Source organism: Salmo trutta, chromosome 39 (assembly GCF_901001165.1).
Source record: "Salmo trutta chromosome 39, fSalTru1.1, whole genome shotgun sequence".
Lineage (NCBI taxonomy): Eukaryota > Metazoa > Chordata > Actinopteri > Salmoniformes > Salmonidae > Salmo > Salmo trutta.
In genome coordinates this window covers 6752341-6765689 of record NC_042995.1, presented here as the reverse complement: position 1 = coordinate 6765689, position 13349 = coordinate 6752341, and the positions used below count along the sequence as shown (strand labels likewise).

Here is a 13349-nt window from a genome sequence, read left to right as displayed (position 1 = left end):
TTGGGGGGGGTGATCGCCAGTTAGAGGCAGCTGGTCCTCGTTGTCTCTAATTGGAGATGATACTTAAGTAGGGTTTTTTCCCCACCTGTGTTTGTGGGTAGTTGTATTCTGTTTAGTCTATGTACCTGACAGAACTATGAGCTTTCGGTTTTTCCTCTTTGTTATTGTGTTTTTGAGTTAAAATAGATTTCATCATGAGCACTCAACATGCTGCGCTTTGGTCCCCTCTCTACGACAGCCGTTACAGAACTACCCACCACAAAAGGACCAAGCAGCGTGGACAGGAATGGACCTGGGAAGAAATTCTGTACTGCAAGGGATCCTGGACGTGGGAGGAGATCAAAGCTGGATGGGATCGCCTCCCATTGGAACAGGTGGAGGCAGCGAGAGTAGAGCGGCGATGAGAAGAGGAACTAGCCCGGTAACAAGGCAAGCACAATAGGCTTTGGGGGGGGGCACATGGGGAGATTGGCAGAGTCAGGGTGGAGACCTGAGCCAACTCCCCGTGCTTACCGTGGGGGGTGAGTGATCGAGCAAGCACCGTGTTATGCGTGGGTGCGCACTGTCGCCAGTGCGCAGCTACAGCCCGGTGCGCTCGGTGCAAGCTTGCTAGAGTTGGCATTCAGCCAGGAAGGAGTGTGCCTGCTCAGTGTTCCTGGTCTCTGGTGCGTCTCTTCGATCCAGGTTATCCTGCGCCAGCTCTACGCACGGTACCCCCAGTTCGCCAGCACAATCCTGTGCAACCTGTTTCATCGCCCCGCGCTTGCCGGGCTACGGGGGTTATCCAGCCAGGACAGGTTGTGCCAGCCATAAGCTCCAGACCTCCAGCACGCCTCCATGGCCCAGTATACCCTGTGCCTGCTCTGCGCACCTGGCCTCCAGCGACGTTCCCTAGTCCGGTGAGACCTATTCCAGCTCCACGCAAGAAGCCTTCAGTGATGATCTATGGTCCGAAGCCTTCAGTGATGATCCATGGCCCGGAGCCTCCAGCGATGCTCCCCAGCCCAGAGCCTCCAGCGATGACCTACAGTCCGGTTCCTTCGACGATCCACGGTCCGGTGGTACTAAAGCAGAGGGATCAGCGGGGGTTACACCCTGAACCAGAGCCGCCTCCTCTGCTGGAGGATAACCTTATGTGGACTGCACTAGAGCCGCCATAAACAGGAGTTACCCACTCTACCCTCACGTTTTTGTTTTTTAGGAGCATTCGGAGTCTGTACCTTTGGGGGGGGGGGAATACTGTCACGTCCTTACCATAGTAAGATCTTATTTTCTGTGGTAGAGTAGGTCAGAGCGTGACGGGGTGTTTTGTGTTTTTCTATGTTTTCTATATCTATGTTTAGTTCAAGTGTTCTATTTCTGTTGTTTTTTGGGATGATCTCCAATTAGAGGCAGCTGGTCCTCGTTGTCTCTAATTGGAGATCATACTTAAGTAGGGTTTTTTCCCACCTGTGTTTGTGGGTAGTTGTATTCTGTTTAGTCTATGTACCTGACAGAACTGTGAGCTTTTGTTTTTTTCTTTGTTATTTTGTCTTTAGTGTTTTTGAGTTAAAATAAATTTCATCATGAGCACTCAACATGCTGCGCTTTGGTCCCCTCTCTACGACAGCTGTTACAAAGTCAAAGAGATTCAGTTCAACCAAAAATGTCCTTTAAATCCAGGCTTCTGAAGAATTATTCAGTTCTTTCCCAAAAAAAGGTAAATCCACAAAAAATATAAATTATATTCCATTAGTAAGAGCAGGAGAGTCAATCAAAAATTGACATTCGATCATATACACTCATCACTCTGTGGTGTTGAATGGAAGTCCAGTCATTTCCCTTTTTTTGGCAAATAATCCAGTGGAACACGTTTAAACTACACCATTATGGAACTATTTTACTTAAAAGATTTCCTCTGTTCCTCACACCACATACTTAAATTGACAGGTATCATTTCTGGCCAATCAACAGAATATCCACTCTGCGGCACTTACATCATGGCAAGGAATACATGCATGACCATTTATTCTGTTTCATATCACATTTCATGTGGCAACGTTACACGCGTTAGTTCATTTTAATCTCCTTTCATAAGTCATTTCCAAAGCTGCCTCTTCTACTCTGCATATTTCTGAGCTTCCACCTGTCCTCTCTTCTATTTAAGAACACTATTGCTAGCAAGTGTTATGCACATGTCAACATAAAGCAGAGGAATGCCCTGTACATACCTTAGGCCTACTGTATTTTAACTGAATTATTTGCTTGTTTGTATGCTTATTGACATGATAATTTCCCCCTGTTGTACATTAATCCTAGTGTATGTGTGTGTGTGTGTTATGTAAGTATTTTGTAATAAAGCCTTTATATATTTTGCAAAAAACACTCAGGCCAAATATATTTAAATATGAAATTAACAAGAGGTGCTGTGGAGAACTTGTCAGAGTATTTTTCTCTGCTCATTTAGGAGTATTTTGTTTGTATTAACATAAATATATGTATATACAGTAGCAGTCAAAAGTTTAGACACACCTACTCATTCAAGGGTTTTTTCTTTATTTACAATTTTCTACATTGTAGAATCATAGTGAAGATATCAAAATGAGACTGGTAACTCTAATGAACTTCTCCTCTGCAGCAGAGGTAACTCAGGGTCTTCCTTTCCTGTGGTGGTCCTCATGAGAGCCAGTTTCATCATAGCGCTTGATAGTTTTTGAAACTGCACTTGAAGAAACGTTCAATGTTCTTAATTTTCAAGAGGCAAAATAACCAGGGATGTTGTCTTGATAAGTGTGTGAATTAGACTATTTTCTTGTCCTGCTAAGCATTCAAAATGTGACACACTTTTGGGTGTCAGGGAAAATGTATGGAGTAAAAAGTACATTATTTTCTTTAGGAATGTAGTGAAGTAAAAGTTGTCCTAAATAGTAATGTTCAGATACCCCTCCAAAACGACTTAAGTAAATATACTTTAAAGTACTACTTAAGTACTTCACACCATTGCAGCTTTGCTCATTCTTGGCATTCTCTCAACCAGCTTCATGATGTAGTCACCTGGAATTCATTTCAATTAATAGGTTGCCTTGTTAAAAGTTAATCTGTGGAATTTGTTGCCTTCTTAATGCGTTTGAGCCAATCAGTTGTGTTGGGACAAGGTAGGGGTGGTATACAGAAGACAGTCCTATTTGGTGAAAGACCAAGTCCATATTATGGCAAGAACAGCTCAAGGAAGCAAAGACAAACAACAGTCCATCATTACTTTAAGACATGAAGGTCAGTCAATAACATTTTACTGAGGCCTTTTACCATTGAAAAAAATGGTGACGGTTCCTGTCTTAAGTGGGTGTTTCCTGTCTCGCGTTAGTATACTTTTACCGTGTGGTGTGAGCATGCTTTCCCGTGTGAGCTCACGGTTCATCCATAATATCTGGCATGCTCACGCGAGAGGGAACAGCTGGCTCTGGTCTACATATTGTCCCCTCCTGCTTGTCTCACCCGCACCGCCCAGAAACAATTAGCCAGTGTGATGTCTCACCCTGGGGACCCCCTCCGTGGGGCGGGGGCAATAGGTAGACCAGAGTGGCCCTGCCCCGATCAGAGAAAATTGGGTAGTGGGGCTTCTTGCTTTCTCTACCGTCTCTGTGGGAAGCATTGGAAGTGTTGATTTTGGGTGCACTGTGAGGGCTGGGTAATTTTGTGGTGTCTCAATAATTGTCATGATGACACCCTCAGAGGAAAAGTGTAAATCAGTTGCCTCCAGTGGCAGTGAGTGGGACAATTCTGGGCAAAGTGGGCAGCTCAGAAAGTTAATGTAATTCTTAATGCCAATGGAGTAACATTTATACCCTTTAAAATAAAGCGTTACCCTGGCTTCTAACTTGAATACATCAATACTCTTTTATATGTTTGGAATGTCTGTTTTTCCAGATCAGCTTAATCTTAAGGTGGGGGTAAGCTCATGTTGATGTAGGACCACAGTGACTGACCCCATCACAAGCATCATATGGAAGCATGGGAAGAACAAGGCAGACTGGGACAAGGATTTTGGTGGTCTGGACATCTATGCTGCCTTCAAAGAGCGTACAACCCTGAACCAGACTACTGGAGAGCTGAGAATCAGTGGATTGATGAAAATAGACAGTGGAGTTTGTTCTGTGCAGTTTAACAGCAGAGCCCCATCTGTTTAGCTATAAAAAAGTTGTGCATGTTATTTTGGTGTTAATACATGTCACATATCAGTTTGCAAACCTGTTAGTAGCCCACGTGCCTCACCTTAATAACTTGGTCCCTTTCCCCCTTATAACTTAGCCTAATGTTCTGACTTGGTGGTGCACATGTCATCATTTAATATTTTAAGAACTTTCATTGTCTGCTTATATGCCCCCTTTATTTATCACACTTCTGACTTGGTGTACAGGGAGAATATTGTAAGAACGGCCCATGTTCTGAATTCTGTCGCTGTACATTTCAAAAGTGCTTGTAACGATGACACTGTGAGTCGAAAAGCAGGTGAAACGTTTAATAAAACAACAAATATGAAACGAGACAGCAAAACAGTGGCATGAACACAGGAACAATACCGACTGAGGAATGAACGTAAGGGAGAGACAGATAAAGGGGAGGTAATAAGGAAGAAATGGTGTCCAGGTTGAATCATAAGGATCTGCAGGTGTGCTTAATGATGGATGCCAGGTGTGCATAATGATGAATCCCAGGACCGATGGTTAGTATTCTGGCGACGTCGAACACCAGAGGGGAGGAGCAGGAGTAGACCTGACAGTGCTGAACAAATAGTTATATTGATTACGTCCATCTTAGCTCGCTCATTAATATCTTAATCAAAATGACAGATTGCCTTTTATCCACTCATCGTTCCCTTATGCCATAGTTTGTACATCTAAATTGTCAGTAAAAACCACATTTGTTTAAGCAAGTCAGCCATATCAGCTATGTTATTTTAAAATGCAGTAAATGTGGCTGAATGAACTGTTTCAATGCCAGACAAGGCTCCTCTGATAACCAGGTGTAGCGGTGGTAAGGATTCCCTCCATGATGCTGAAAAGAAAGCTCTGCTGTTGGGCACCGTTTGTCACTGTTATAGTGCAATTCATGTATTTGTTAGTGTTGTGTTGTGGCTTTGCTGGCATGCATCTACCATTTTATTTATTTTTTCCTCCACCAAGATCGCCACTGTTTACAAGACATATAAACTATCTGTCATCAGTACCTTGTTATATGTGTGTGTATATAGTGCTGTGAAAAAGTATTTGCCCCCTTTCTGATTTTCTCTATTGTAGCATATTTTTTGACACTGAATATTTTTTGATCTTCAACCAAAACATAATATTAGATAAAGGAAACCTGAGTGAACAAATAAAATGTGTATACTTGAGTGTTTTGGTGCATGAGCTGCTCGTTTCAGGTCCTTCCACAACATTTGGTGGTGGTAGTGTGATGGTTTGAGGATGCTTTGCTGTCTCAGTACTTGGACGACTTGCCATCATTGAAAGAACCATGAATTCTGCTCTGTATCAGATCATTCTGAAGGAGAATGTCAGGCCATCTGTCCCTGAGCTGAAGCTGAAATGCAGCTGGGTCATGCAGTAAAACAATGATCCAAAACACACAAGCAAGTCCACATCAGAATGGCTGAAAAGCAACAAATATAAACATTTTGGAATGGCCTAGTCCAGACCTAAGCCCAACAGATGTTGTGCAAGGATCTGAAACTAGCAATAAATGCACCAAAACCCTCAAATTTAGCTGAGTTAAGGCAGTTCTCCGTGGAAAAGTAGGCCAATATTCCTCCACAGCAACGTGAGACACTGATCAACAATTACAGGAAGCATTTGGTTGGAGTCATTGCAGCTAAAGGTGGCACAACCAGTTATTGAGTGTAAAGGCAATTACTTTTTCACACAGGGGCATTGAGTGTTGCATAACTTTGTTTATTAAATCAATTAAATAAGTATCCATATGTTGTGTTACTTGTTCACTTCGGTTCCCTTTCTAATTTTATGTTTTGGTTGAAGATCTAAAAACATTCAGTGTCAAAACAATATAAAAAAATAGAGAATCAGAAAGGGGGCAAGTACTTTTTCACGGGACTGTATGTGTACGTGTGTGTTCATGTATGTGTACCTGTGTGTTCATGTATGTGTACGTGTGTGTTCATGTATGTGTACGTGTGTGTTCATGTATGTGTACGTGTGTGTTCATGTATGTGTACGTGTGTGTTCATGTATGTGTACGTGTGTGTTCATGTATGTGTACGTGTGTGTTCATGTATGTGTACGTGTGTGTTCATGTATGTGTACCTGTGTGTTCATGTATGTGTACCTGTGTGTTCATGTATGTGTACCTGTGTGTTCATGTATGTGTACGTGTGTGTTCATGTATGTGTACGTGTGTGTTCATGTATGTGTACGTGTGTGTTCATGTACGTGTGTGTTCATGTATGTGTACGTGTGTGTTCATGTATGTGTACGTGTGTGTTCATGTATGTGTACGTGTGTGTTCATGTATGTGTACGTGTGTGTTCATGTATGTGTACGTGTGTGTTCATGTATGTGTACGTGTGTGTTCATGTATGTGTACGTGTGTGTTCATGTATGTGTACCTGTGTGTTCATGTATGTGTATGTGTACGTGTGTGTTCATGTATGTGTACGTGTGTGTTCATGTATGTGTACGTGTGTGTTCATGTATGTGTACGTGTGTGTTCATGTATGTGTACGTGTGTGTTCATGTATGTGTACGTGTGTGTTCATGTATGTGTACGTGTGTGTTCATGTATGTGTACGTGTGTGTTCATGTATGTGTACGTGTGTGTTCATGTATGTGTACGTGTGTGTTCATGTATTTGTACTGTGTGAGAGGCTGCTGAGGGGAGGACGGCTCATGATAATGGCCGGAACGGAGCGAATGCTATGGCATCTAACACCTGGAAACCATGTGTTTGATCTATTTGATACAATTCCACTGTAGCTGTTACCACAAGCCCGACCTACCCAATTAAGGGTCCTCTGGGTCTGAAGGATGCTTTGTCTGGCCTGCTTGGTGGTAAGGATGCTGGGGCTTGGTCAGGGGGTCTAGTCTCAACTCTCTTTCCTCTGTGAAGGAGAATGAACAGATGAAATGAGGGAGGGAACAAAAGAAAGACAGATACTGTAGATACCGTAAATGTTTCTGTTCACACAACACCAACACTATAGCCGTAGACGTTTGACCTTTGGTCTGAAGCGATTACCTTCAAAGCGCATCTGGCTCTTGCGTCGGCTGCGGAAGCAGCACACCAAGGTGATGATGATGAGGAGGAGTACCAAGCCCCCTCCCCCGGCCAGGATGCACACCATGGGCAAGAAATCAAAACCAAACAGTAAACCATGACCTCCCGAGTCTGAGACAGCTGAGAGGAGGGTGGGGGATTAGGGGTGGAGCAGAGGAGAGAATTTGTCTTTATTTTTGTCTTTCTTTTTATGGGGTGCGCCGCCAATCTTAGATATTAGTTCCTTTTTTCTTTAGAAACAGAAGAAGAAAAACAGAGAGACAGAAAAAAACAGAGGAAAGAGAAAGAGAGATTCACAAAGAGAATTGCGATTGAGCCCTTTAAAACATACTGTACCGTTGCATATTGGCTTGATGGTGTCACTTGTCTCCGTGCTGACCTTGTTGACTGCAGAGCAGGTGAAGGTGTCTGTCTTTTTCTGTGGTTTCAGAGGGATGGTCAAATGTGGCTCTGTTTTCTTATCTATGGGATTTCCGTTCTGGTTCCACTGGAAAGTCACTCCCTCAATGTTGGTCAAGGTACAGGTAAAGATGATGTCCTTATCAGAACAGGTTATATTCACTGAGGGCTTGGAGACCTTTTCTGGAGAGAAACAAAATGGCCACTGTCAGTGTCTCTAAAGGAGAGGATAGTTCTTGTATGGCTGGAAAGAAAGAGAGAAAGAGACCTACCCATCACACACAGTATGAAGGACTGCTCAGTGCTAATTATCCCATCGCTGTTGGACACCACTGCTTTATAAGTACCTTCATCTGCCAACTTCAGGTCTTTGAGCTGAAGAGACCCATCATTGGAGATGTCCTCAGCCTTGCCTGGTTTGAACTTTCCATTCTTTCTTTTAAATATAAGTTTTTCATTGTGTTTCCAGGTTAATTCTTTCGAACTCAAGTCAGGGTATTTCAGAGGGATGGAGAAGGGATCTCCACGTGGGATATAATACTGGCATGAATCTGTGATAGAAGAGAAGAGATCAGAATAATTCTCTGTTGTTGCTGACGGTAGCATACTTTTATTACATTTTGGGGTCAATAAAGAATTTGAAAATGTGATCTAATTCAGTTCTTATTATTGACATGTTTGGTCAAGCATTTATCTACAGTATAAATGACCAATTATGTATTCTACATTTCAAAGTAACGTAAGTCCATTGTTAGTTCCTCATGATTTGTCAGTTAGGCTACCAGGAGTATATGCTCTAAAACAGGCCTGTAAAATAAAGTGTCACAACTTAAACCAAGTGTTTCTAACTTGGATCATGAAAAGATGTGTTCAACTGGTTGGGTTAGCCACAGTAACCCAGATAATTATTTTACATCTTCCTGTTCTTGTGTACTGGGTGTTTGAAACAGAACATGTCTAAAACCACAACTTTCTGAAAGGCCACAGATACTAAAACAACAGGACCTCTTCAAATCAAATGGCCTATCTGGGGACAATATCATAGACACAGATGGTCAGATTAAACCTTCTCCTTGAGTAAATAGGATGTTAATCTTGGTCAAAAGACCGATATTTTATACATTTATATATCAATGGTAATTGACATAAAATAAATTACATTGGCATAGAAAAAAAACACTTAAGTAAAGAAATAAGTATTGTACCCCATAATGATCTTAAAATATTTAAATAGCATTTACAACATCCATACAAATCATTCTAATAATGAGATAAAATTGCGATATCAAAGATCGAATCCCCGAGCTGACAAGGTAAAAATCTGTCGTTCTGCCCCTGAACAAGGCAGTTAACCCACTGTTCCTAGGCCGTCATTGTAAATAAGAATTTGTTCTTAACTGACTTGCCTATAAAGGTAAAATAAAATAAATTACATTGTTACATTTACAAGATAACACGTAATAGAGGCACCACAGAAGAGACATTTTCGATGTCATTTTTCATGCCCACGTCGTTGTTCATTTTCTCCCTAATGTTGCTCAAATCAATTGTGATCAAATGTGAAGGTTCAATAGCAATCCATGAATGTGACCATCAATAGGTAAGAGTTTCTTATTTACCAGATTGACCCTATTTGATGATCATTAAAATGAAAAACATTTCAAATCAATAGACATCCTCTTCTCAAATAACTGATCCAACAACTAATCATCTTTTTACTGTATAAAAAAAAAGTCCGGACTAAACAAAACATCTTCAAAAAACAATCCGGGGGGGGGGTGTTAGAGGGAGAGTGTCTTACCTGCTGCTGCTGAAAGAGAGATAAATCCATGAAGGACAAGGAATGCCAGTGACAATGTACAGGCCATTGTGTTGTTACTACATGTACTGTGAGAAAAATGTACAGGTTTCAGTTTAGTAGTCAGACCCTTTCCTGGGTCTCTGTGTGTGTGTCAGAAGAGGAAATGATCCAACCAGAAGGCCCTGTATGTGTTGTAGGGTACAAGACTTATTGAAGTCACAACAGTATACTCTGTAATTCACTGAAACATACACTAATTTCAATATAACTGTCAAGCACAAAGCTTTAACTCAGTAAACCATAACTCAATTTATCAACAGTCAATAAAGTGTTTGAAAAACCATTATACAAATAATACCGCAAAATATCTTATTAACAACGCACATGTTCATTCACAATCGACATAAAATAGCAGCTAATCTCAGTACGAAGCTAGCCTTAGCTGCAACCGAGCAGGGCTCATATTACTCTCTGCAAACTTAACTCTAACTTCCTCAAGATGTTACTAAGACACACCTTAAACACTCTTGACATGTTGGCGAGTTATTACATTTAAATGACTCTGTTTTATCATCAATAACGTACCTGAAAAAGGGGAGAAATAATCACGAGTGTGATACGGTATTGTTTCCTCACTGAGAACTTTTCCTGCAATAAGGAAAAGACCGGGATTTCCCCGCGAACTTGGGTGGAAATCAGAGCAATCGATCTCAGGCTCATAGATTAAGAGCATTTAGTAGATCACAGATTAACACTTTTCCCCTTCAATTAGGCACCACAAAATAAAGTAATCAATATAACGTTTACACATTCCTTTTACAATTCTTACCCTTTGTACGCTTGATGGATTTTAACTTTTTAACACAATTATATGAATGTTATCAATATCTATCAACTAATACAGAATGCATGATCTTTGTAACCTTAGATGTTTTAAGATCCTCACATACTATGAACTTACTAATACTTTTTAATGTATAACAGGCTATGAGTAGGTGACTGGGCTTGAATTGGAATAGGCCAAGCCAGTGAACTACAGTTTTCATGCATTGTAGAGCTATGCTGACATCTAGTGTTACTTGTATCACCTGCACTTTTGAAATTCAAATAGCCTTTTATCAACTTGAAACAGTCAGTATACAGTATACACCTTGCTGGTGTGACGGTGTTATACAATACGAGCGCATATTTCAGCGAGCGCTCGTAAACCACGCCCCCAGTGGGCAGAGTCAGGCATGTTGGACTGGAAACATTTTCATTTTTAAAAAGCCTCTCATTTTACATGGTTCTGTGTAGCTAATATATTTGAGACCAGTATATTGCAGTTAATTTCGTTTTTGACTTAAGTAAAATATATTTGAGTAGTAAACAGGGAAACAACAAAGATCAAGTCCCAGACAGTTCGCATTAGAACATACCATAATTTACTACCTTAATTATTGGGGTCATCTGGTTACCTGGTTATATGATGAGCTCGTTGACAAAACAGACCATGGGAGCCCTTTATACACGGAGATGTATTTGTCAAAGGCCAGAGGTGGAGAAAGGTTTATAGCAGTGAATGTCATCAAATGATTTATTGTTATAGTGTTTCTAAGTAGCAGCCATATAACAACTAGGGAAACTATACTACTCACTTTGATAGAACATTCAGATGTATCTGTCTCACTGTGGCGCTCTCTAGCTGAATTATTACAATTCCCTGCTGATCACAACAAAACTATTTATTTTGCTCAAATAGATATAGAATGAAATTGTGTTTTCTTTGGAAAGATGGGACTGGCCATTATAGAATGTTTAGTGTTCTGCCTGAGCGTGGCGCTGTTTACTGCAATTTTCTTCTTTTTTACTCATTGAAATAAATGGTGTTTCTTTAAAAAGATGCGCTCGGCTGACATGGACTGTTTCCTCACCTTACATGGACGGTTTTCTCAAGATGGTTGTTGGTTATTTACCAGGTAACAACAAGTAAAAACGGAACAAGGAATGAAGCCATAGACTCCTTATTTTACTCAACTAGATATTGTTACTTTGAAAAGTTTGGCCTGGCTGACATGACAAATACATTAAGGGGAAAGGATCTACAGAAACAGATGATGATTATATTTCTGCACATCTCTTTATGTGCAATGCTGGTTGCCATGGTTTAACAAAAATGCAGGCAAGATATTGAATGCTACCTGAATTGACTCAGAAAAGTAACATAAGTAGGCCTACAGTATCACAGCAAGGTCAAACAGGTGTGTGTGTTAGTCAGAGTATCCAGTGTCCACAGCAACACTACTGAGTATTCTCTACCCCCAGTGCATGTGGTGTACTATGGTTTTAGCCATGCTCTCACTAACCCTCATCTTTTTGCTTTGTCTTCCCTTCCGGAGGGCCTGAGGCTCTAGGACCGTGACTGCGGACACCCTGGCCCCCTCTAACTGCTACCTGCCTGAACTGATTTTGTCTCCTCCTCAAGTTACTAACCCCTCCCCACAAACCCAGATACCAGATGATTGGATACCATTATTTACCATGATGTCTTGATGAAAAGCCACCTGACCATAGGGTCTTGAAGTGTTAATACTTTCTGGATCTTGTCAGAGCCTGCTGGCCATGAAAACTGCCCTTTCCTTATTGAAATGATGAATAAGGGAAGACAATGCTTTCATTTTCAATTAAGACAAAATGAAGACAGTGTTAGAGATTAAATTATTTCATACGGTCTGTATCTCAGGCTTGTGCGGTGGAGGAGATCTTCGTGGGCTATACTCAGTCTTGTCTCAGGGTGGTAAGTTGGTGGTCTGTTGATATCCCTTTAGTGGCGTGGGGGCTGTGCTTTGGCAAAGTGGGTGGGGTTATATCCTGCCTGGTTGGCCCTGTCCGAGGGCATCGTCGGACGGGGCCACAGTGTCCTCCCACCCCACCCCCCCGTCTCAGCCTCCAGTATCTATGCTGCAATAGTCTATGTGCCGGGGGGCTAGGGTAAGTCCGTTATATCTGGTGTAATTCTCCTGCGGTTATGGAACCCTGACCTGTTCAGATGTGCTACCATGTCCAGGACCTGCTGTTTTCGACTCACTCTCTCTCTACCACGCCTGCTGTCTCGACTGCCATTTACTACTGAGGTACTGACCTGTTGCACCGTCTACAACCACTGTGATTATTATTTGACCCTGCTGGTCACCTATGAACATTTGAACATCCTGAAGAAGAATCAGGCCTTAATGGCCATGGACTCTTATAATCTCCACCCGGCACAGCCAGAAGAAGACTGGCCACCCCTCAGAGCCTGGTTCCTCTTTAGGTTTCTTCCTAGGTTCCTGCCTTTCAAGGGGTTTTTCCTATCCTTTTTATGGTTTTAGCTTGGGTTTTTGTATAGTACTTTAACGTCGGCTGATTTAAAAAGGGCTTTATAAATACATTTGATTGATTGATATCTGTATTACAGCAAGTTAAATAATGATTAGTGCAAACTGGAAAGTTGACTTCTTTCCCTAATAATTTCCTAAGGCAGAGGTATCTTGTCAGTTATCAGTTATTCCATACTGTAACGCCCTTGCCATAGAGAGGGGTTTTTTGTTCTTTATTTTGGTTAGGCCAGGGTGTTACATTGGGTGGGCGTTCTATGTTCCTTTTTCTATGTTTACGTATTTCTTTGTTTTGGGCCGAGTAGGGTTCCTAATCAGTTGTCTCTGATTAGGAATGATAGGCAGCCTGTTTTCCTTTGGGGTTTTGTGGGTAGTTGTTTTCTGTCTTGTGTGTGTTCACCTGGCAGAACTGTTGGCTTTCGTTTTCCTGTTTGTTTTTTGAAGTGTCTCATTAAAAATCATTATGACCACTTACCACGCTGCATCTTGGTCCCCTCTTCCAGACGATTGTTACAGAACTACCCACC

The 13349-nt window shown here is 41.5% G+C and overlaps 1 protein-coding gene across 3 annotated transcripts; it reads right to left on the bottom strand.

Annotated features, from left to right (window-relative positions):
* Positions 1–4483: 4483 nt before the first annotated feature.
* Positions 4484–10145, bottom strand: LOC115179324 (T-cell surface antigen CD2). 3 transcript variants are annotated; one of them, XM_029740733.1, is made up of 7 exons: positions 10052–10145; positions 9467–9648; positions 7938–8216; positions 7603–7848; positions 7228–7386; positions 6989–7090; positions 4484–4761 (listed from the first exon to the last, which is right to left on the bottom strand). In XM_029740733.1, the coding sequence occupies exons 2-6, from the start codon at positions 9531–9533 to the stop codon at positions 6993–6995; spliced, it is 849 nt and encodes a 282-aa protein (XP_029596593.1). In that variant the 5' UTR covers positions 9534–9648; positions 10052–10145; the 3' UTR covers positions 4484–4761; positions 6989–6992. The 3 variants fall into 3 exon arrangements, with proteins under 3 accessions (XP_029596593.1, XP_029596595.1, XP_029596594.1); XM_029740735.1 differs by having other exon boundaries at positions 8013–8216; XM_029740734.1 differs by having other exon boundaries at positions 9467–9552.
* Positions 10146–13349: the final 3204 nt, after the last annotated feature.

What these genes read in the sequence shown, in the direction of transcription:
- LOC115179324 (XM_029740733.1), bottom strand. Translation starts at nt 9,533, where the DNA reads ATGGCCTGTACATTGTCACTGGCATTCCTTGTCCTTCATGGATTTATC. An exon ending in CTCTCTTTCAGCAGCAGCAG is followed by an intron (nt 8,217 to 9,466) that starts GTAAGACACTCT and finishes CTTCTATCACAG; the next exon opens with ATTCATGCCAGTATTATATC. An exon ending in GAGCCAGATGCGCTTTGAAG is followed by an intron (nt 7,091 to 7,227) that starts GTAATCGCTTCA and finishes TCTCCTTCACAG; the next exon opens with AGGAAAGAGAGTTGAGACTA.